This window comes from Furipterus horrens, unplaced genomic scaffold (assembly GCF_987537825.1).
Source record: "Furipterus horrens unplaced genomic scaffold, mFurHor1.1.pri manual_scaffold_3, whole genome shotgun sequence".
Taxonomy (NCBI): domain Eukaryota; kingdom Metazoa; phylum Chordata; class Mammalia; order Chiroptera; family Furipteridae; genus Furipterus; species Furipterus horrens.
This window is the reverse complement of record NW_028327173.1, coordinates 190,026,558-190,052,229: the sequence shown is the minus strand read 5'-3', so window position 1 is coordinate 190,052,229 and position 25,672 is coordinate 190,026,558. Positions and strand designations below refer to the sequence as shown.

Here is a 25,672-nt window from a genome sequence, read left to right as displayed (position 1 = left end):
AAGTTTGCTTATTTTCATGACTATATAATAGTATTCTGTATGAATGAATCATTATTTATTCAGTTTAAGAACTTCTGGATTGTTTCTAGTTTGGGTTTATTATGAATAGTGCTGCTGTGAATATTTCTTTATGCATCTTTTGATATAGAAATGTTTGCACTTCTATTTCTAAGGGTATACAAGGTCTGTCCAGAAAGTATCCATGTACTACTATGAAAAATAGACATCTATTGAAGAGACAAGACAGAAGAAACATTGTACATAAGACAATGATGTCTCAGTCCCCTTCAAGGTACGTACCTTGGGACCTCACACAGTTCTCCCAAATCGCTATCAGTTGCCTTGTCATATTTTCCCGAATCTCATCAATGGTCTGAAATCTCTTCCCTTTCAAAGGTGATTTCAGTTTTGGGAAAACCCAGAAGTCTCAGGGGTCTATATCTGGGCTATAGAGGGTCTGAGTCACCTGGGTGATCTGATGTTTTGCCAAAAAACTCTACAGGAGACGTGATGCATGAACGGGTGCATTGTCGTGATGAAGCTGCCAATCACCAGTTGCCCATACCTGCAGCCTTCTGAATCATCTGGGTAGTTTCTGCACAGGAATGTTCAAGCTTAATGCAAAATTCGATGCAGATTTGTTGCTTTCTTCTGATGCTCAGTCATTTTGAATGTGATGGCCACACAGTAGATATGCTCACTCAACAGAGTCTACTGCCTCCATTGACTAGTACAGTGAAGTCGTCATTGTTCGCACATGCACATTCCAGTCCACTCTCCTTGGCTGCCAGGTTTTATCAATGTTGTGCAAACTAGTCTCATTATATTAACAATGGCTGGACATTTTCCAGACAGACCTCATATATGGCTAGATAGCACTGGAATTATAGGGTCACAGGGTGTATGTATGATCAGCCTTAGTAGATACTACCTAACAGTTTTCCCAAATGGTTGTACCAATAATAATTTGCCATTTAAAGTCTCATATTTCTCAGAAAAAGTAAATCTTATGATTATAAATTGTTCCCAGTTAAAAGAATTTGAGACACTTGGAAGTAGGTAAGAAGTACTTAGGGAAAGAGAGGTCAGAGTTGTTGAGCTATAACATGAGACTTTTTTAAAAACATGAGACCTTCCCAGACTCTTGTGGCACTCCCCTCCACCCCCTGAAGACTATGACCTAGAGTCCAGGGGTTGCTAGAAGTCTATTTAGAGAAAAAGAATCTGTATCCTATGTCACTGTAACCTAACACCAATTTATCAACAAGGTTTTTCCCACCCAGGTTCTCCCAAACACTCTCTAAACCCTAATCAATACCTCAACCTTACAGGTAAAGGTACTGTATGTTTTCTGAGTACAAGTTAAGTTGTTTCATTTAGAATTCAGGTATTTTATACCATAACTTCCTTCCTATCTGATTACATGGAATGCGTTTTGTAGTTAAGAGGTTTCTGAAAAACAAGAATATTACTAGAATTAAATTAGAATTACTATAATGGAAACCCCTCCTCTAAGATTTCTCCTATTCATAACAACAGGGACTTTTGTCAATAATGTAAGACTACCATGCCTTAACTTCATTCACGTACTGATCAGGCCTGGTGCAGTACTATCTCATCATGATGTCTCAACTAAAAGGCAAAAAGGAGACAGCTGCCAGAATATTTTAATACTTATGAATTTAGAGAATTGCTCTACATCAGTCTAATCATTTTGTAGAGTTATAAAAATATCTGCTACAAAAGTGGTGCTGTATGTGTCCTTATGTGCCTGAGAGTAATAAAATACCGCACAACCCTGGGTCAAAGTCTGCCAAGCCGGAACTGATGTACATCAGTGCTGCTGTGAATTTTAAAAACCGTTCTAGCTAATCTTTTTTTAAAAAATTGTTTATTTAAATAAGAATTAGCTGCAATAGTAGCCAACTGCTTCAGTGCTTCAACAATGAGTTGTGACTAATGAAAACTCAGAAATTGTCATTACATGTCATAAGGAGGTTAACATTTAGGATGTAGAAGACTAAAAAAACAATCAATATATATACTTAAATTAAGGGTCTTTAAGACTCTGATGGGTAGTAAATCCATTCAGAATAGAAAACAGAAATAATCAACATCATTGTCAAGGTGCAGGTCAAACTCACCCTAGGCCGGACATGCTTGGTGGTGGTTACTTTCTTATCTTTTTGTTGCCACTAACAGGCTTAACAGGGTGGTGAGGTGGCCAAATTATGATATAAGGTTATTTTGCTTCCCTAACTACTTAATTACTGGTCCATATGTGGTCAAACAGACAAACAAATGATGCCTTTTACTGTACTAGCAAACTGGGCTGCCAACGATGGAAATGGATATGAGAAAAAAAAAAGGATCTGTGCAGATTAATCAAATAGCAACTACTACACGGAATATTACATTTTACATGGAATCTTACACTGAGGAGGAAATTAACTTGCCAATGATGATATATAGAATTTATTTCTTTCATTCCAGTTTAAATACCACATTTTTAGACTCTACCCATCTACTTTCAGCCCCTCGTGACCTTCCATTTCTGAACTCTTTGGTATTCAAGTGGCACTTAGTACATACTCTCTTGTACTGTGATGTGTTTTACACATTTGCCTTGTCACCAAATTCAGATTATACGTGCCTTGAGAGGAGTTTATGTGGTTTTCACATTCAGGATTTAGTACACTGCTCTTCATAGTAGGCAAAAAAGAAATGTTTTATTTATTATGATGATATCTAAATCCTTGGTAGGGTCAGATGTTAAAATAAGTACCAAGGATGACCAGGAGATTGTTTCAAATCTACTTTGGGAAGAATACAGTATTCCCTCACTTATCGTGGGTATTACATTCTAGACACCCCCCCCCCACAAAGTAGGAACCTTACACTTATTCTACACTCTTAAACCTAAGTAACTTTAACAACATACATATACAATACCGCAAAATCCCGCAATATAGCAAAAAATCCGCGATAAATAATTAAACATATTTTTAAAAATCCCGCGATACAGTGAGGCCGCGATAAGTGAACCACGATATAGAGAGGGACTACCGTAAAAGGAAGAGGAGAGGTAGAAGGAACTCATTCATGAACTGAACGAAGTGAAATACAAAATCAAGATATATCCCCCCAAAATGGCCTTCAGTTAGAAACAGACCTATAATGTTCTTCAAATTCGGGGGGATTCCTGGTTTCATTTCTTTGTCTTCTTCTTTGTCTCACATAATTTACTTAAAAATTGAGATCTAATTCACATACCATAAAATTTGCCCTACCTTTTAAAATTGTGGTAGAATACACATAACATACATTTTATGATCATAACCATTTTATTTGTACATTTCAGTGGTATTAAGTATATTTATATTGTTGTGCAGTTAATGTCCAAACCTTTTTCCTCTTGCAAAACTACAGCTCTGTCCCATTGAACAAGAACTTCCCATTCTCTTTTCCCCAGCCCTTGGCAACTGCAATTCTACTTTTTGTCTCAATGAAATTTGACTACTGTAGGTACCTCACATAAGTGGAATCAAAGAGTACTTGCTCTTTCGTAACTGGCTTTTTTCACTTAGCATATCTTCAAGTTCATACATGTTGTAACATGTGAGATTTTCCATCCTTTTTAAGGCTGAATAATATTCCATCACATATATATATATGTATGTATGTATACACACACACACACACACACACACACACACACACACCATATTTTGTTTATTCATTCATCCACTGATTGACCCTTGGTTTATTTCCACCTTTGGCAATTTCAAATAATGCTGCTGTGTACATGGGTGTACAAATATCTCTTCAGGTCCCTGCTTTCAATTATTTTGGGTATATATCCATAAGTGGAATTGCTGGATAATATGGTAATTTGAATTTCAATGTTTTGAGGAACCATCATAGTATTTTCCATAATGGCTGTACCATTTTTACATTTCTGCTAATAGTTCACAAAGATTCCAATTTCTCCAAATCCTTGCCAACACTTGCTATTATCCATCTTTTTATTATAGACATCCTAGTGTGTGTGAAGTAGTATTTCATGGTTTGATTCACATTTCCTGAATGATGAATGATGATGAAAATCTTGCATGTGTTTATTGGCCATCTATATATCTTCTTTGGAGATATACTTATTCAAATCCTGTGTGCACTTTAAAATTTGGATTATTTGTCTATTACTGAACTGTAAGAGTTCTTTATATATTCTGGATAAAAGCCCCTCATCAAATGATACAGATAAAATTTGCAAGTTTTTTTCTGTATGCTGTCTTTTCACTTTCTTGATGGTATCCTTGAAGTACAAAAGTTTTAAATTTTGACAAAGTCCAATTTATTATTCTTTTTCTGTTTGTGCTTTTGCTATCATATCTGAGAACCCACTGTCTAATCTAAGGTCACAAAGATTTATGCCAATGTCTTCTTCTAAAAGTTTTAGTCCTATAATCTGTTTTGAATTAATATTTATAGATAGTATGAGGTAGGGAGTTCAATTTTGTTTTTTGGGGGGTGATTTTTGCAGTGGTATTTTATTTTCCCAACCCCATTTGTTAAAGAGACTATTTACCTCCATTGAATGATCTGGCAGCCTTGTAAAAAATTAACTGACTATAAATATGAGGGTTTATTTCTGAACTCTCAATTCTATTCCATTGATCTGTATGCTTATTCTTATGCCAATACTATACTTTCTTGATTATTGTAGCTTTGTATTAAGTTTTGAGACTGGAAAGTATGAGTCTTTCAACTTTGTTCTTTTTCAAGATTGTTTAGCTATTGTGGGTCTCTTCTATTTCCATGTGAATTTTATGATTTGCTTCTCAATTTCTGTAAAATCAGCTTCATTCTTGACCCAAATCAGGTACAAAGGTAGTTCCTACATATGAAAGGATCTGTAGTCCTTACAAGGTTAATCACACACACTGGGATCTCTTCACTGACTGCACTCACCAAACACCAAAGCAAATGTAGACAGTAACAACCTATTTTGGACACACTAACTTCACACACTGGTGGTGAACAATAAATATAAAAGTGACATGGAAGAACTGAAAGAGCAAGGAGTCTTAGGGATGATTTGGCAAAAATGGCAAAGAGGATAACACCAAAGAATTACAAGAAATGTTGGGGGTTTTCATAAATTTAGCCTAATTGACACCACAACCAGTTATCATCAATGAATAGAGTTTTAAGTAATAAAATTTGCACCAGGGAATAAAAGCAAAACACAGCCACCTACCATTCATAGTGTTCTTTAGAAAGAAGCCATCACTTTATGAAGGTCCCTTCTCATAACACTGTTTCATAATTATTTTTTCTTATCTCTTCTACCATTTGCCTTTTGCTGCAAGGCTAATGTTGAAATGTGACTTTTTCTGTGGTTCAATAGATTCTATGATCTTCCCATGCAGTCCATAATAATCTGGCACCACTATCTTGAATCTGAAGTTCAGACAAGTTCAAGTCAATGCTTTGACTAATAATTCAATATATAGTAGTATAACATTTATTTTAGTGGGCAAATTACTGTATTTATTTCCAATTATGGAATAATTTACATAAAAAGCCCAAAGGGGTAACTTAATTCTTTTCAACCATACCTTACTGCTTTAAAAAAAAAAAAAGATTTTATTTACTTATTTTTAGAGAAAGGGGAAGGGCAGAATAAAGAGAGGGAGAAAAACATCAATGTGAGAGAGAAACATCCAAATGGCCACCTCTTGCTTGTGCCCCGACCAGGGACTGGACCGGCAACCCAGGCATGTGTCCTAACTGGGAATCGAACCAGCGACACTTAGCTTTGCAGGATGACACCCAACCAGCTGAACCACACTGGTCAGGGCCCTTACTGTATTTCAGAGCAAAAAATTATATACTATGGGTTATCACAAACTTGGGAATTTACAACTTTCTCTCACGAATGTCAAGGTCTAAGCTTGAATGCAACAAACTGACTCTACCATAGAAGTGCCAGATGCTCATTTCATTGACAAACTCCATAAACCTAACATTTAATGAGAAATTGTTAGAGCTACACTTGGCAAGGTAAGATTATCTCCCAGATGTTGAGAATACCAACAGAGGAATCTTTTTGCTTCGATCTTTCAAGGAGAAATTGAAATAATTTGGCAGTTAAAAATAATTTGAACAGTTGAAAATCCTCATGGTAAACTCTTTGTTGAAAGGTCAATTGCATCTGCTGAAATGTATTCATTCTATTCCTTTCAGAGTAAGATGGGACAAGATAGAATTTAAAAGACAGAAAATAGTGTACAAAACCAGAATAATGTTCTGTTAGACTGAAGGCATTATTCACAAAGCTATTGCAAGTTAATCATTTATACTACAAAGAATTTTATGTATTTCAAAGCACATCCCACTTGTGCTAGTTCCAGGGAATTGATTTGTGTAAGCTCTGGAATCATTGTATAGTCTACTTACAGTAAGAAACTTTGCTCCTAAATTTGCCCAGCTTGCTTAATAGAGTCACAATCTTCTGATGGCTTAAGGAAACCCCTATCTAACTTGATCAGAAAGCTGAAATGTCAAGAGAAATAGGCATAGGTCCAAGGATTGGCAAATTTTTCCTGTAAAGTGCCAGAGAGTAAATCTGCTAGGCTTTGTGGGCCATACTTAGTCTTTGTCTCATACACTTCCAGGTTTTGTTTATTTTGTTTTATTTTTACAACCCTTTAAAACTGTAAAAATAATTCTTAGCTTCCAGAGAACTAAGAAGCAGGCTGTGGGCCACAGTTTGCCAACCCAACCCTTAGCTTAGAGAAGTACCCTACAGTGGAAACGTCCTGTCTGTGTTACCCAACATGGCAGCCACTAGCCACATATGGCTACCGAGCATTTGCTAATGCAACTAAGAAATTAAATATCAATTTTATTAAATTTTAATTAGTTTAACTTTAAACAGCCACTTGCAGCTAGTGACTACAATTTTGAATAGCACAGGACTGGAGGACCTCTGAGAGCCCACGAGAGTCCCTGAAATCTCTGTATACCTATGTCTCCCAAGAATCCATCAAAGCTTGGACAAGAAGTAAATCAGGTATAAAAAGTACTTGTTATTAATAATAGTCTCTAATTATTAAGTTAAGCACTGTGCATCAATTCAGATGACTAACATTAAGGAGAGGAAAACCACCATATAAGAAACCTATAATAGCATAAACAATAAAATATTTAAAAAGAAAGAGAGAAAGGAAGGAAGGAATGAAAGAAAGAAGGAAAGAAGAAAAAAAGAAAGAAAAAAACCTAAAATGCCCTGGCTAGGTGGCTCAGTTGGTGGGAGCATTGTCCTGTACACCAAAAAGTTGAGTGTTTGATCCCTGGTTGGTGTAGGGAGGCAACCAATTGATATCTCTCTCACGTTGAAGTCTCTCTCTCTCCAATCAATAAAAACATATCCTCTGATTAAGATTGGAAAAAAGAAAAGAAACCTAAAACAAAATTAGTTGGCATTTTATAATTCATTAGAATGACATCTCTTCAATAATGTTTATGCAAATCAGAACTTTGAAGTGTTGAGAAAATGAATCTAAAGTGCTTTAAATTTAAAAGGATATACAATGCTCCTATTTTTGATAGAAATGAAAACTTATGCCACTCAATTTGCATGGATTCTACTGAAGACAGGTGCAATTAAAATTAGGTTTCTGTTTGCCTGAGAAGACAACTGATTTCTCCCATCACTGACCTAAAATAGTCCTGGAAAATTCCTTTGCCTCATTTATCATCACACTGCCACTCCCAGCAAGGCCCCTAAAGTTCATGAGACACAAACTTGCTTTGTTAGCCAAGCTGTTACACAAGAAACCTAAGTCCTCATTTTCACGTGCTGACAAATCATTTCCCACGTCCATTAATGCATTCATAACTTGATTCTCGGAGCTTCTGAAGTAGAAAATTAGGGGAGAAAATACTCATTCAAGTTTGGAGGAAGCTTCCAGTCAATGCCTTTAATGGATGTCCCCCCCCCCCAACTATCTGGGACAGAATACTTCTCATTTAACTAAGCAAAAAATGTAAAATACACAGCAGAGTGCATATCACTACACACATGCACAACTGATGGTCTATGTTAAAACTCACACAATCCCCAGCCTCAAAGTTTCACCTTCAGTATTTTCCATTTTAAAAGTCCTGGAACAAAAGGAAAATTACTTCATGTAAAATTGTAAATGAACCATGGAACACAAATCAGGATCCAGTTGGTATAATAAGTATTCGCTCATAAGTTCTTAGTCAAACTATCTACTAAGACTCTAGAATTGGTACATCCAGTGAAATGCTATGCAGCAACTGGGAAATGAGGTAAATCTATATGTACTGCTATGAAAAGATTCCAAGATATATTGTGGGATGAAAAAAACCACAAGTCAAAAAACAGTACATATATTATGATCTTATCTGTATGTGGTAATATATATAAACTTGATTATGCACAGAAAATGTATAAAAGCGTATTATAGAGAAAGTGTTGGTGATGCCTACATCTGTTAAGTTCACTGGGTAAGGTTTTTACTTTTCACTTCATAGCCTTCCATACTATTGACATTTTTTTGAAATCAAGAGCTTGTATTACTTGTATAAATTTAAAATGTTCCTTTACAATAGATCTCTGCAGTGGTACCCCAAGAGACTAAGAAGACGTGGCCTTTCTTTACTGTTGCAGTGTTGATCATTTAAAAGAAAAAGTCAAAGCTGTTCCCTTTCTATTTAAAGCTACTCTAATGTTCCTAAAACTGCTTCTCTCAATGAATTTCTATAGTGGGGAGGAGAGAAAAAAGTCACACAATAGTATTATGAAACAGAAAACAATAATAAGGCACACTTCAAATAAGGTCTTAGGAGGAAAAGACAATCCACAAGTGCCAACCAGCTCCAGAGCTATAAATCTCCCAGGAGAGCCATCACATTTCAATTACCATCACTAACATTACTTATTATTTGGCCAGCTCCAGTCCCTAAGGCCGGCAGCTTGCTATGACAATACCCAGCCTCTTCTTGTAAAACAATTCATTAGGCAAAGCAGAACAGCTGGGGCAGCCACGTGCGAGTTCTTAAAGCACCGCCCCACTGAGACCTCTGGCCCAGATTTCCCTTTTGGTGAGGGACAGCCACCACCCCTCTGACAGCTGTAGAGTCCTCCAGGGACACTTCAGGTTTAATCAGTACTTCCTAGGCTGGAGAGGGCCATTTGATTTCTAACATAAACTAATGGCACTCCTGCTTTCAGTAGGTTACACCAGACATCAGATAAGAGGCTTTAGCGCATTTTTATCTTGTTCAAATGCTCCAGAGTTAATGAGGCAGCAAAAGATACTGTCATAGAGCCCTGGTGTAGCTACATTATCCAATAAGCGAACTCTTTCCAAGACAGGTTTAATATGGATGGAGGAGGTAAAGTAGGCTGGCTTAATATTGATCCTATTGAAAGGATGAGAACCTAGTCACCATAAGTAGGGCAAAATCATGCATATTTTGCAGTAGACAAAGTGCTATTTCGTAGGCAGTTGTCTTTAAATATTAAGAATAAAATGCTGATTTTAAGCAGCATAAACCTAGATTTATTTGGCATTTTAAGCTAAGTTTTCAAAAAATGCTTCTAAATGGATCTACCTATTTTGATATATCTTGCTGGAAAGTATCCTTAAGAGTTAGGTTTTTAAAAACTAGCAATAAAGCTATTATAAAAATAGCTTATTAATTATACAATATATAATTAATTAATATTATAATAAATATTAAATATAGTTTTTAACTAGCCATTTTGCAGCTAGCCAATTTTATTATGCTAAACAGTTTGTACTGCCTTTAACTCCTAAATATCACCAGAGCCTTCATCTTGTATGACTTATAAATAATCCAATCATTCATCCAGGAAAATCGGTAGCCTATTCTACATAAGGCTATGTGAGACACAGTGAAAATAAAAATCAGACCTTGAATCACTAGTCAGGTTAACTGCATAAAAGATAATTTTATGTAAACAATTTTTTTTTTGAATGCTTGAATCTGTTTTGGTAAATATATGGGAATCAAAGAACCATCTGTTTCTCTTCCCTGTAACTAGAAATATCTACAGTAGGGTCTACTCAGAAGTAAATACAAATATTAATAAGCTGACCATTGAAAATGGTCAGTATTAAAAGCTGACCATTTTTCTTGAGTGGTTTGCCTCCCTAAATATTAAAAAGAGCTGAGATGTTCTAATGTTGACTTCTTTGGAAAAATAACCAAAAAAAAAAAAAAAGGAAAATCTGCAAAAATATCTTAAAGGACTTGTTGGGCATACATTCACTTATTTAAAGAGTATCATACACAAGAAAACAGAATCAATCCCTAACCTTTTGTTATAATTCACACAAGATAGTCAACAAATTATAGGAATGAAGTCCAGTTCATAAATTAATATCCATATACACACCTCTAAAATCACTAATCTGAGCTTTATCAACATAACCATCTCACATTTTCTGCTTCTACTGATCAGTCATTACTCTTGCACAGGTCTCTTGCTTCCTGTGGCAGAAAATGTTGGGTATCCCAATACCCATTCTCCCTTTCCTTCTTACTAACAAAACAATTTTAACAAACAAAATTACAGCCCAGAATAAAAGATTAAATTCTTTTGGAGCCAGGTTGGTCCAGATGACTACATTCTGTGTGACTTCCAGTAAGGCTGCTTAAAGGGAAAGGAGTCAGTTTTGTGGGAACCCCTTTTTTGCTCTTCTCCCTTCCACCTACTGCTGGCCTCCAACTCAGGCTTGATGGCTAGAGCTTTAGCAGTCACCTTGGGCAATGAGGTATCCTTTAGGATGGAACCCATGCACTAAAAATGTGGAATGTTCTTGATGATACTGTGGGGCTGCCCTACCAACCTGAACCTGTCTACCTCCAGCCTTCATTGTTGTGGGGAAATTTTTTTACCTTGTGTAAGCCACAATTATTTTGAATATCTTATTATACGTAGATGAACTCTAACTAATAGACCTGATATCCACAATATTTTAGCCTAACCCTGACAGTAGTTTAAGTTAATCATTTCAAAGATGCCTTAACAATACTTCAGCAAACAAAAACAGATTTTATAATGCATACGCCACTTCTCCACTTCTATCCTCAATATATTCTCTCAGTTACAGGGGCTTGAAATCTTTAAGTCATTTTGACACTTGTGTCTCACTAGTCTGCTACAATTTCATATCTATTTCCCCCCTAAATATCGCCTTCTTGGCACTCACACTGTCCTATCTAGGACAAGCAGTCATTGCATTCTTTGTCTGCTAGGTAGTCTCTTGGACCAAAAACACCATACCCTTCAATATTCTCTGGGGATTGCTATCAGGCTTTTGAAAATAATTCTTCAGTCTTGTCTTTCAGGCTTTCCATAATCTCGCTCCTCCCTTATCCAACTTTTTAGTACTCTAACCAATCCATAGTCAAATATTACTTCCCAGTCTCAAGTGCCTTCCTTCTGTATGCAAATAATAGCTGCCAAGTCCTACTTCAAATTTTATCTCTTCTAAGAGGTGTTTCCCCAATTCTTTATTTTTTCCTCTTTTGGAATTTGTAGAACCCACGCTCAGACATGAAAGTACAGTGTGATAAAGGCTGGATCATGCAGAACTACAGGCCAAATTAAAGATTTTTAAATTTTTTATCTTAAGAGCAATGAGAAGCCATTGATGGGTTTTAAGTAGGGAATGAGGCCACATGTCAATTTTCGAACTTTCAAAAATATTACTCTGACTGCTCAGTGAAGTAGTTATTGGAGAAAAGATCAATTCTACAGCTAATTTGGTTAGGAGAAGGAGAAAATACCAGAAATAGATTAAAGAAGTTTGATAAAGCAGGCTTGTTGTAGAGGAAGAAATTGAAACTCAATATTCTAAAAGAACATGATAGTCACTTGAGTAAATAATGTTCACCATAAGAAAAAGTGGATAAATATTTATTAAAAGAGCTGGTATGCAGGATTTAGTATTAAATGTTTTCCTATCAAGAATGTATTGACATTTGCAATGCCTGAACCTTAACTGGATCTTGGTTTTTAAAAAGCTACACAAGATTTTTAGAAACAACTGAGGAATTCTGAATGTGGAAGGACATTAGATATTTTGCAATTATTGCTATATAGGAAACTGTCCTCTTCTTAAGATTTGTGCTCTTAAGTATTTAGGGGTAAAGTGCCCAATGTCTAAAACTTACTTCCAAATAGTTTCAGGAGAAAAAAATAAGCATATAGGTGTGTGCATACATGAGGTCTGTACAGAAAAAGTCCAACCATAGTTAATATAATGAGAATGGTTTGCACGACATCGATGTAACCTGGCAGCCAAGGAGAGTGGACGGGAATGCACATGTGTGAACAATGACAACTTCAATGTATAATACTAGTCAGTGAGGGTGGTAGGTGCTGTTGAGTGAGCAGGTGTACTGTGTGGCTGTCTCATTTCAAAACGACTGAGCGAGGAGAGCAAGGAATCTGCATCAAATTTTCCATTACCCTTGAACATTCTTCCATGGAAACTGTTCAGATGATTCAGAAAGCCACAGGTATGGGCAACTAGTGACTGGCAAGCTTCATCATGACAACATACCACTCATGTATCATGTCTTATGCAGAGTTCTTTGGTGAAACACCAAATCACCCAGGTGACTCAGACCCCCTATAGCCCAGATTTGGCACCCTGTGACTTCTGGCTTTTCCCAAAACTAAAATCATCTTTGAAAGGAAAAGAGATTTCAGACAGTCAATGAGATTCAGGAAAATACGACGGGGCAGCTGATGGTGACTGGGAGAACTGTATGAGGTCTCAAGGTACCTTCTTTGAAGGAGACCGAGGTGTCATTGTTCTATGTACACTGTTTCTTGTCATATTACATGGCTGGATACTTTCTGGATAGACCATATATATGGGGGGGGGGGGGTCTTTGTTTGTTTAAAATTTTTTCATAATAAACTACTGAAAGAAAAGGAGACTTAATGGCATTCTTCTTAAATTAGAGAGGAGGGGCTTTCCTGACTTACTTCTGGCATTAATATCCATTTACTTGATAATTCAAAATAATTTTTTTTTACCCTTAGTTCCAAAGAAGGGATTTTCAAAAGTAAAACACCATATGAAGACTTTCATTCCATCCCTCCCTTTAGTTTCAAGCCTGGCTACTCTTGGATTCCATTCTCAGTTTGATTATGGACAGTGAGAAAGAAATTGCCTGTGCTTTTTCAATCTGGAGACATGTTACCAAATCATTCTCCGGCAACTATGTGAATCCTTTAATACAAAGTTATCAATTCCTGCTGTGGAGCCATTTCAGAGAATATCAGGCACACAAATTTGTATTCAAATAATCGTGTATTGTGTTGCTCTTTCCTTCGTTAATGCCATTATCCTCCGACCCTGTGAGCCTATTGGCTAAGTAAACTCTTGTTTTTACTGTTGGCTAATTAAACACTTGTTTTTACTGAATTTGACAGCTGACAGTGGCAGAAAGAGAAGTAGACAACTATAATCTATTTTCCCTTCAACCAGGAGAAAAAATGCTTCCCCTGTAAAGCTAGAATACTATACTCCCCCACCCCAAAATAACTATTTTCTGGAGGAGATAGTCTTAGTAATAACAAGCCTTTCAACCTGAGCAATCAGAAAGCTTATTTTTATAATCAGACCTAGCTAGACATCTCGCTCTACTTTTGACAAACGGAACTGGCATAGAGGTAAAACTCCTTAACTTAGTTCAAACTTACTGTGCTTACAATTAGATTGTATAAAATAGATAAATGACAAAAGAAAAAGAACAAAGAGGATGTCGAGCTCTTCCAATATGGCATTCATTAAAGAAAACAACTTTTTAATTCATAAAAAATAAAAATATGGAGTTTTCAGCATTAAGTTATGAGGATGACTTGAGATTTCATTTGGTTGATTTTTTTTTTTTTTTTTAGGTTATTTTGTATGGCTGTTAAATGGGACCTAGTAAGCCATATGCTAGAAGTTTTCCCAAACTAGAATAAGGTAACAATGTAACTTCACAAGCTTACTCCATGAAGAACACTGCTTGGCATGATGGGAAGGAAGAAAATGAGTGAAAAAGTGTGTTGAGAACACACCACTTATAGCAATCAGGAAAGAGCCATTAACAGCTGAAATACAGTAGTTGTCATCAAAACTCCAGGCGGCCCCACTCTTAAGGAGGAATGAATGTTCTGAAAGAGAAATCCTGTTTCAATTCAAACAAAAGGAAAATGGAAAGATGAAAAAAGACCCAAGTTGATCAACAGTGACAGAAAGGGAAGTCATCTTAAAGGCATTGTATAAAGTGAAGTTAGAAAGGATTTTTCACATTTACCAATTAATGTAAGTTGCATTTTCACTTAAGAAATAAATATCATCCATGTTCTATTTTACACAGTTATCCAACACAAAGTCATCTGACTTTAAACAAACAAACAACAAAGGCCAAAGTCCAGTACCAATTCCTATCCTCCCATTCCCACCTAATCCCCCAGCAAGTTAGTGCAAATCAAAGCAAGCACTTCAGTGCTGCAGGGAGTGAAGCCTGTTCCTTTCCCAGGAGAGGCCTGTAAAACAGGACAGTCACTGACAGCAGTACAATTACTGACACAGATACAGACTTTATGGACATGTTTATCTCCGCTGTAAATCCACACTCTCTCTCCACTCCGATTCACGAGTCATAAAGAAATTGCAGATAATGAAAAACTTGGGGAAATTTACAGCATGTCGGAAACCTCAGACAGCCAGAAGAAATTAAAGAGCTGACTAGGGATAAATCACACAGGTACAATTAAAACTTCCCACATACCTCCTTCATTTCCAAACTGAGGCACAATCCAATGGAGCTGATGAAAAGTTGAGGTCATGACTCCTCAGGCTGTAATCATTTCTTAACTAACTGCATGTTAAAATTAGCCAATTCATGGCCATGTGTAAATTCTGATTTCTTGCTGCTACCTTGATTTCCTCCGCTCTCCACTAGAAGCACCCACAGAGCAATTCTGTCTAAAAACAGGCCAAATTGCAACAAGCAATAAACGGAAAGGTTATGTCCCATCTCCTACTGCCATCTCTGTAGGTGCAGGACATCTTTACCATCACCCTGTGGACAGAGCATTAAAATGAGAAAGTGGAGCTACAATAGATGAATGCAATTGGAGGTTTCTTCTTCCCCAATAAATAACAATTCTGAAGGTTTCATATGATCTCTTTTCAACATTCTGAAGGAGATTTTAAAGGACTGTTATGTTTGATACTAGAATAAGAATTACTTCTGGTAACACTTGTTTTTTGATAGTGGACTGAGTTAATTAATGATCCATACTCTTATGGACCATCTCTGCATGAGCTTAAAAGTGGTGTGGCTTTAGCAATACTGCTCTCAACTACCCAACTTTGTTTTTCACGTTCACTCAGTCACAAAGGCTACTTACTACATAAGGGAAGGAAAAAACAAAAAGGGATAAACGGCAAAACAAAATAAAAACCCCAGACTCTTCCAGAACCTGTAAGTGCTAATTAATGTGTAACTCTTGTTCTGATACAGCAAATAAAAAATTAAAAAATGCCAAAGATAAGCAATGATGTCTATTTCTTAAAGAAGATGTTAACAGATTACCACCATTGAAGACCAGAATAATATGAGTTAATTGATGGACCCTCTATTTTATAAGCTTGTAAAGAAAAAAGGGAGATTCTAGCACCTGCTGCACTCTCCTCCCCACCCCCAATTCTTTAAATGAAATTAGCAGGTTTAAAAAACATCAACCCAAACACAAGATCTCTCTGGAAAGCAATTTCACAGAACAGAGATTTTACCAACTAATTTCTACATAACTAAACCAAACCAAGAGTGTCAACAAAGTCATACAGAAGACAATACTAATCTTTGTGCATCTCTATAGAGTGAAATTTCAACCAAATTAGCTCTAATAAGATTTTGAAATTCTGAGCTCTGTCAGGAAACGAAGGTTAACAGGTTTTTTTTCAGAGATATGTAGGATGCAATTGACATGGTTTCGATTTTGTTCCTATTTGACTCCTTGATGATTTAAGGTCCATTTTACACTTCAGAGAGCCCAAATGTCATTTTCATTTTATATATTAAGATTTTATTCTCCATGTAATAAAAATAGTTCTAAGGAAATACTGAGACTTTCAACCCAGACATCACTACCATAGAAAAGGTAATTCATATCTAGCTCATGGATTTTAATTCCATTTACCCAAAAGCATGAGACACTGTCTCTGATCTGCTTTTGCTTATAATGAAAAGTTACTTCAGTTCCTAAGTGTCAGGTTGGTGTCCAGTATCAACCACGAGCTGTTAAATAGAGGCAGAGTTTTATTTACCAGTTCCCGAGAAAAAAATCATATTTTATCAAGTAAGTATTTGAATGAAACCAAGAAACATACCTACTGTTACTATTCTAAGAAGCAATGATACCCCTAAATTAAGAATTAGAAAACATGGATTCTAGCCCCAGCTTTGCAAGTAACTAGCTGTGCAGCTTTGGCAAAGTACTGAAGCTCTGTGAACTTTAGTTACCTCATCTGTTCAAATGGACATAGTAGAACAGCAATGAGAATTAAACAGGACACCACATATAAGAAACACAGCAGGCTTAAAAATGTTACTTGCCCTTCCCTCTTCATGAGGCATGATTCAGATTCCTGGTTCTGTCACTAATGAGTTGTGTAGCTGTCCTTAGGCTTTAGACCTTTGTCTCTGTATCTGTAATATTAGAGGGTTGGAACTAGATGAATTCTAAAAATTCCCTTCCAGCTCAAACATACTATGATTACCGATTTTGTCACTAAATTACTGGGTGACCCTGGGAAAGTCATTTCTTTAAACCTCTGTTTTCTTACCTTTAAATACAGGAAGGTGAACCAATAGAAATGTAGACAAGGAGTACCAGGAAAATAAAAAAAGGAGGACAAACAAGTGGCCAGTAAACATAGCTTTATGAATAATCAAAGAAATGCATATAAAAATACTGAGACACCCTGGCTGGTGTGGTTCAATGGGTTGAGCACCAGTCTGCAAACTGAAGGGTCCTGGGTGCGATTCCCAGTGAGGGGCACATGCCTGGACTGTGGGCCGGGTCCCCACTTTGGGGTTGTGTGGGAGGCAGCTGATCCATGTTTCTCTCCCTTTTTCTTCTTCCCTTCCCCTCTCTCTAAAAAATAAATAAAATCTTAAAATTTTTTTAAAAGTTTGTGAGCCGCTGTTCCAAGGTGATTGTCTTCACTTCATAAAGTGAAGAATCCAGGGCTTAGAAAGTTAAGTAACTTGCCTAGTAGTAGATTGAGATAATAAAACTGTATGACTCTAGAACCCAAGCTCTTAATCACTGTATAGTCTTTTCCTATTAGTTCTTATCAACTGGCTCCTACCTACTTATCTCCGGGTAATTGTTCTTTCCCTTAAATCACATTCAGTTCATCATTTCTCTCCACTACCCTTAGTTACCTCAAGCAGAGCTATTTCTTCAGCTGTGTTTTTAAAAAGCAATTCCTAAATGTTGCTCACTACAATAAGATAGTATGCACCCTCCCAAAGCTTTTTTGAACCAAACTTAAGCTTTTCAACCTATCAATTATAGATGATATAACTCCTTGGATCTGCCCTCTTTAAGAATCTATTTTTAAAAACAAGTCTTCCCTAATGTCCACAGTGATATCAACAATTATACTCATCTCCCACTGGACATGTTTTGGATCCATGAAATAGGAACTCAAAGTCACTGCTCAGATGTTTTACATTAACTATAATATATTCACTTCTACAAAGGGTCTATGAACTGAAAAGGAAAAAGCATGCTGGATAAGTTACTAAAGATTGTGTATAGTGATTCCTAAACCTTTACAACAAAAACAAGCTCTTTTTCCTCAGGCACCTTCATAATAGTGCATTTCCTTCTTCATGGTGGCTTTTCTCTCTTAGTTGACTGGGGAATTGGACACAGATTTATTTTCACAAGAAGTAGCTCCAATTCCCACCAAGTTACTTTTAAACTGTTCCTCAAAAGAAACATAGGTACCTAGTAGGCTCAAATATATCTGAAAATAATCCACTATACAGGGTGAATTTCCCATTCCAGGTCAACCTATAGAGTCTATAAGCACATACCTTATCTAAGTCATTAATAATCCAATTGAAATCAATGTCTCGTATAATTCCCTGAAACTTAAAAAAAATATTTAAAATTTGACAAAATATAAGGTTTGAGAGAAAAAACAAACTTCAGGTTCATTAAAATGTATCATTAAGAAAACGAAAAGGCCCTGGCTGCTGTGGCTCAGTGGATTGAGCGTCGGCCTGCGAGCCAAGTGTCGCTGGTTCGATTCCCAGTCAGGGCACATGACTAGGTTGCACGTCAGGTCCCCTGTTGGGGCGTGAGTGAGAGGCAACCACACAGTTCTCTCCCTCTCTTTCTCCTTTCCCCTCTCTCTAAAAAAATAATAATAGTAAAATAAATAAACAAATTGTTAAAAATAAAAATAAAGTATGGAGAAAAAAAGAAAGAAAGAAAAAAAAAAAAAAAAAGAAAAGAAAACGAAAAGGCAAGCCAGAACGGGATATTTATACTTTATATAACTGACAAAAGACACATATCCAAAATATGTAAACAATATTTTCAAAACAATTTGAACAAGACTGACAACCTAATTTTTAAAAATGGGCAAGAGACATGGATAAGCCTTTCACAAAAGAGGTTATCTAAGTGGTTAATAAACATATGGAAAGTGCTCAATTTCATTAATCATTAGGGAAATCCAAATTAAAACTACTAAGATACTACTCTACCTATCTAGTAGGGACTTGGAGCAACTGAAATTGGTGATGAGCTTGTAAATTGGTATAAACATTTCGGAAAACTGGAAGTATTTACTAAAGCTAACATCTATCCCTATGACCTAGCAATTCTTCTTTTAGTAATATATCCAACAAAAATGCACATACCCAAAATAGACATAAACCAAGAATGTTTGTAATAACCAAAAGCTGTTAACAGTCCAAATGTCCATCATTAGGAGAATGAAAAAGTAAAACATGTTAAATTCTTACAATATAATACTATACAGCAATAAAAACAAATGACTGTTAAAGACGAGGACATGAAAAAAATGTCACAATTGAAATGTTGAGCAGATGAAGTCCAAAACAAGAGTACATAATTTGTGATTTACATAAATTTCAAAAACAAGCAAAATTCTTTCATGATATTGTAAGTAACAGTGTTTGCCTTTGGGGAAAAGACAGGTAGTGTCTAGGAGGGCAATGAAGGAGGCTTTATATATTGGAAAAGTTCTATTTCTTGATCTGTTTTTGGTCGTGGTTTCATGGGAATATTGATTTTAAGAAAATTCATTGTGGTGTACACTATACTGTGTACTTTTCTTTATGTATATTACACGTTTTTAAGTTTATTAAAGAACAAAAATGATGGAACTGTGGAATATTTTTATATCATCTGAAGTCTCATTTTAGCTCCTCTTTGCATTCCTTATCGAGAACTTCAACCTGTTAGATTTAACTAGTCTCTCAAAGACGTTCTTCATTATTATCCAGTCAATTATTAAATGTAGTTTCCTACACTGAAATGTAAAAGCCCTTCCTTTAAAAAAAATTCATTTTTTTCTATTATATTTCTCAAATATTTTTCAGTTACACCAAATATTAGTAGCTTTCGTCAAGTTTTTAGTTTAAACTTAAAGGTTAGAGATACTTCTCTTCTACATATCAAAAGTCATTATTTTTCTGGAGTTCCTATAGCAAAGTGCTTTGCCATCATCCATAAATTCCATGCACTATCACCACCCTCCGAGATCATATTTCTAACACCAACCAGTGGAAAAACTAAGAAAAAAATGGAACTGACATTACACTTAAAAACACTCTTGATTTTGTTGAAATCTCTAGAGTATCAAAAATTAAAACTAATAAATAAACAAAATATCAGTGAATGCCAAATTATTTCTCCAGGAGCAGAAACCATCATTCCTATACTCAAAGCCTTGAAAGAAACTCAACTCCTATGCACACCTATTGCAATTGATTTGGTTCTCCTCTTTGTCATAACAAAACTATACTCTAAGCCAAAGGGGAAAAAATTATTAGGTCCATTTTACTTCTCAATCGAACAGCTGCAGTTTCATTTAAGACTGACAGATACTCTAAATGGTTCTTTGCTCCTACTGAGTAGTTAATACTGACTTCAGTTCTCCAATTACAGGGAAGAAAGGTTGAAAACATAAAACTTGACAAAATCTTGGCCAATGTTTGCCGATGAAAAGATGCCTCTTGCATCAACTAAATCATCTCTGGTCCTTCACCCAACCGCTTACTACTTCTTTTGTTTCCAAATTTCTACTTCCAGAAAAACAGGCTAAGGATGAAAAATTAAGTGTTCTTACCTTTTAGCTTGCTACTCATCACCTGCTTAAAATGATCAATTGTTATTAATGGATATAGTCCTTTTTAATTTAGAAACAGTCCATAAAAGAGTTTAAAATTTTAACTGCACAGGAAAGTAGGAGGCAGTTAACTCATTTTATTTTTAGAATGGTATATAATTTTTCTTTATTTTAGTTTTTTTCCTACTCAACAAAATAGAATGTGTTCATTGCTGACAACTGGGAAATTCAGAAACTTTTAAAGAAAAAGAATCACTCAAGATAGCCACTGAAACATACTGTACTTCCTTCCTGTCATTTGCTTATGTCATGCTCTCAAAACAAAAGAAAGTGCTTATTTTGTGTTCTGAATTTTTTCACTTGCAATTATCCTTCTATGTAATGAGCATTTTTCTGTCATTAAATGCTCTACAATGCTATAACATGATTTTTAATGGCTACATTGTCTTCTACTGTATGGATGTACTATAATTCACTTAAGTCATTCTCTTAATTTCGAACTTTGTTGCATTATGCACATCTTCTTACCTATCATATATTTTGTAGAATTATGCAGAATGCTACTCTGAATCCAACCCCATCCAAATTAATTTATGCCCTGCCCGCTTTCCTCTATCTTTGCTCCCCACCCCCAACATACAAAACATTAGAAGGGAATAAAACATTGCAAATATTTTATGGTAAAATCTTCTTTGTGTGTAAAGTCATTTCAGAGGCAATGTTGGGTTATGAAATAACTTGACTAATGGATAAAAGATATGAATGTTTACAGGCCTTAAAGGTAATTTGAGGCTTTGTGTATCCTAATTTGTTAACCAAGGCAAAATGAGAAATAATGGCATGTTTTATTTCCCATTATCATAATATAGTTTTAAAAACAAAATACTTAAGGCTAAATTGACAATTTCTAATTATGAGAAATAACCTTAATCTCTTCAAAGTGGGCTTTCTAGATTTTATATTGTATTACTACCTAAATAGAAAGCCATGCTAATGACTATGCTGGGATGGGATGGCAATGCAGAAAACAAAGAAAACAAAATAAGTTCCATTTAATATTTGCAAAATGCAAATTACAACACTGCAGGTTGATTTTTTTTTTTTTTTAATTTTTATTTATTGATTTTAGAGAGGGAAATGGAGGGAGAGAAACACTGATCACTTGCCTCTCACACATGCCCTGACTGGGACTGAACTCTCAAACCCAGGCATGAGCCCCGACCAGGAATCAAAACCTGCAGCCTTTCAGTTTACAGGCCAATGCTCAACCCACTGAGCCATGTGGGCTTTTTAATCAAGTTCCCTGGCTTTATTTTCCAGATTAAAATAATTTAAATTTATACTTCCTTGAATTTCCAATCCTTGTCAATAGACGCCATCAAGAAATATGAAAAAAAGAAAAAGAAAAATTCACAAGTGAAGAAACGAACATTAAAACAAGATACTGTTTTATGGACAACAGTGCAGTGATTGCAGGGGGCGGGGGAGTATAAGGGGACTAAATGGTAATTTTAAAATTATAATAAAACATATTAAATAAAAGATATTAATATTTTGCATATCTAGTTGGCAATTACTTTTAAAAATTACAATAATTGGTGTTAGTGAGGTTATAGGGGTAGGTAGTGGCTAAAGACAACTTGGCAGTATCTTTCACTCTCCATTAAAGATCCCACAAATCTCCAACTGCATGTAAAAATGCAGTCTTCGCTCCCAGGAGGAGTTTGCCCTGGTGCTCATTTAACCCAAATAGAGATGTTAATTAATAGATGCATTAACATCAAATATTTTAGGCCAATTACTGTTAGTTCAAATTTAAAATTCTAAAATTTTTCCCCAGTTAATAAAAATTTGGTTTGGCTACTATACACAAAGGCCATAACAATATCCTGAAATAGCTACAGATAGGTAACTAAATGAAAAAGTACTACTATGTAAGACAATTATATACCAAATGCATTTTTTCAATTTAAAGGCTTAATAATCTGCCAACGAGTATAGGGACTCTACTAATCCACTTCTGAAGTCATGGATATTTTGTATCACAACCTCATTTCCCTGAGAAAAAAATAACTACATAAAACATTTCCTGTTGTCTAGGTGAAGTGACTAAACTTGACAAAGAGCACTGCTTTAATTCTATTAATAATACCAACCTGTACTAGTAGCTTTTACTTATTACAATGAAAATTAAGGTGCCTGTCTACTAAGGGATATGTAAAAAGAATTAGGTGATTGTTTTCCTTTTTTAAAAAAAAAACGTTATTTATTTATTTTATTTCTAAAGATTTTATTTATCTATTTTTTGGAGAGAGGGGAAAGGAGAGAGAAAGACAGAGAGAAACATAGATGTGAGAGAGAAACATCAATCAGTTGCCTCTTGCACACCCCCAACTGGGGACCTGGCCCAGAACCCAAGCAAGTGCCCTGACTGGGAATTGAACCGGTGACCCTTTGGTTTACAGGCTGGCACTCAACCCACTGAGCTACACCAGCCAGGGCTATTTATTTATTTTTAGAGAGAGGGGGAGGGAGGGAGAAAGAAAGGGAGAGAAACATCGATGTATAAGAGAGAAACATCGATCAGTTACTCTGGGAACCTGGCCCACAATCCAGGCATGTGCTCTGACCAGGAATTGAGCTGGCAACCCTTCAGTTTGCAGGCTGGCAGGCTGGTGCTCAATCCACTAAGCCACACCAGCCACGGCAGGTGATTTTTTTCTTTAAGCAAATCTCTCTCTTCCTTCCTTTAAGTTATTAACCAGACTCAAAACATCATGGCAAACTCTTAAGTTCAGCTTACTCCTTAAGATCTATCTAGACAGTTAACTACCTAGTCCTGAAAATGACATACCACAAACATCTACTATCAGTGCACTGCTTTCTATTTTCACTGCTACCTTTCAAGCCCTCAACTCTTCTTGCTGGAACTCCCATAACAGCTTCCAGACTCCTGTCTCTACCATTCCATTCCTTCCTATGCACTAATGTCTGACTCTAAAGGTATGTGACTTCCCTACTTGGAAATCTTCAATGATAGAATTTTTAATGACACAGAAAAATGCTTATGATAGAATAAATGGGAAAAAAAGGTAAGCACAGGCTAAAACTATACACAGACTTCAGTCTTAGTTGTGTTAAAAGGCATGTCTGTGTAAAATGCATGGGCACATACAGAAATTTAAGCACACATCCATTCATAAAGGGAAAAGGGAGGGCCAGCGAACATGTCCCATGTTAACAGTGGTTATCTCTTAGTGGTAATGCTAGGTTATTTTTACTTTCTTCTTTATCTTTACAATAAACAGATTTGTGGTAAAGTCTCTTTTAGTAAAGTGTCTCACAAGACATCTATAGTGAACATATATTAATGTTATAGTCATTAAGACATTCAAAAGACATTTCACATGCTCCCTATGATTTACAAGTCTAATTCCTCACCCCCTGAGTTCAAGGCCCTCCTCAGTCTGGCACCTATCTCGCTCCTAGTTTTAGTTCTAATGGCCCCTAATGCCTGGGCTCCTTAAGAACTAGATTAGATCACTTGCACTGTTCCTTGGGCATAGCAGTTCTTTCAAATTCGGCTTTTTTTTTTTTCCTCCCCCCATTCCTCTTGTAATATGGTCTCTTCCCATTTCCACCTATCCAGATCTATGTGTTCTTTAATGTATATTTTCAATGACCCAGAAATAGCATATACTACTATGCTCCTTTCTCCTGTCTGTAATCCTTCTCAATTAAACAGACCTAGGCAATCCTTACTCATCAGTCCATGTCAACATATAAAATGAACTTATCTGGCATTCTTACAGCAATCTGATGTAATTGCCCTCTTCTCCCCTATTCCTAGTTCTTTGTACTCTTATGGAGCTTATCTCCTCTACCTTCTATGAAGAATCATTTACTTAATTGTCTTATCTCCCTTTCCTACTAGATTTTAATTTGCACAAGGGCCGTAATTATGTCTCATTCATTTTCATAGGCCATACAGAGCCTTGCAGGAAATAGGCACTCAAAGAGTTGCTGAAATGAACACTTCATTCTTTCGCTATTATTTCATCACTCAAAATGGCTACATACCTGAAAGCTTAATTTTCAAACAATCAAATAATTCTTGAAGGACTTAGTTCAAGTTGATTTTATCAGTTTTAGATAACATTCCTGCTTTAATTTAATGAGCTATTGTCTGATATCACAAAATACCAACAGAGTCAAAGAACAGAACAAGGTGAGATGAGAGCACTGAATCCATTCTGAGTGTCTTATATTCAGGTATAGAAGATAATGAATTTAACTACCACACTTTGAAAATTTTTATCTCCCAATCTCTTTAATCAAAAGCAAGATGTTATTTCTGACAATAGAGAAATGAAAGGACTCAGAGCATCAAAAATATACACTGCTACTGTAAATGGGATTGTTTTCTTAGTCTCCGTTTCTGAGAGTTCATTATCGGTGTATAAAAATGCAACTGCCCTGACCAGTGTTGCTCAGTTGTGCCCAGCTGGTTGGGCATTGTCCTGCAAAGGGAAAGGTCACCCGTTAGATTCCCAGTCAGGGCACGCGTGGGTTGTGGGTTCAGTCCCCAATTGGGGTGCAAAGGAGAGGCAACTGATCAATGTTTCCCTCCCTCTTTCTCCCTCCCCTCCCCTCTCTCTAAAAATAAATTTAAAAAATATTTTTAAAAATGCAGCTGACTTCTGGATATTTATTTTGTATCCTGTTATTTTCCTGAATTCGTTTATCAGTTCTAGTAGTTTTTTGGTGGACTCTTTAGGGTTCTCTATATACAATATCATGTCATCTGAACAAAATGACAGTTTTACTTCTTCCTTTCCTGTTTGGATACATTTTATTTCTTCTTATCTGATTGCTGTGGCTAGGACCTCCAGTTCTATGTTGGATAAGAGTGGTGAGAGTGGGCATCCCTGTCTTGTTCTCGATCTTAAGGGAAATGCTTGTAATTTTTTGTGTGTTGAAGATGATGTTCCCTCTTATTTCCACTCTGTTAAGAGTTTTTATCATAATGAGCACTGGATTTTATCAAATGCTTTTTCTGCATCTATTGATATAATCATGTGGTTTTTATCCTTCTTTTAATTTATGTGGTGTATCACATTTATTGATTTACAGATATTGTACCAACTTTCCATTCCCGGAATAAATCCCACTTAATCATGGTGTATGATCTT

General features: G+C 35.9%; 1 protein-coding gene across 6 annotated transcripts in view; it reads right to left on the bottom strand.

The window, feature by feature from the left end:
* The window catches only part of LIN52 (lin-52 DREAM MuvB core complex component), a 102,881-nt gene that overhangs the window by 51,387 nt on the left and 25,822 nt on the right, over positions 1-25,672 (bottom strand). Inside the window, exon 6 of one of the 6 annotated variants that reach the window (XM_090271153.1) lies at positions 8,125-8,172. The exons of 4 other annotated variants lie outside the window; for them this stretch is intronic. In XM_090271153.1, coding sequence (XP_090127279.1) covers positions 8,171-8,172 — 2 coding nt within the window. In that variant the 3' untranslated portion in view covers positions 8,125-8,170. Of the gene's footprint in view, positions 1-8,124; positions 8,173-24,845; positions 25,001-25,672 lie in introns of those variants that run through there. One more of the 6 variants, XM_090271152.1, reaches the window with a different exon arrangement.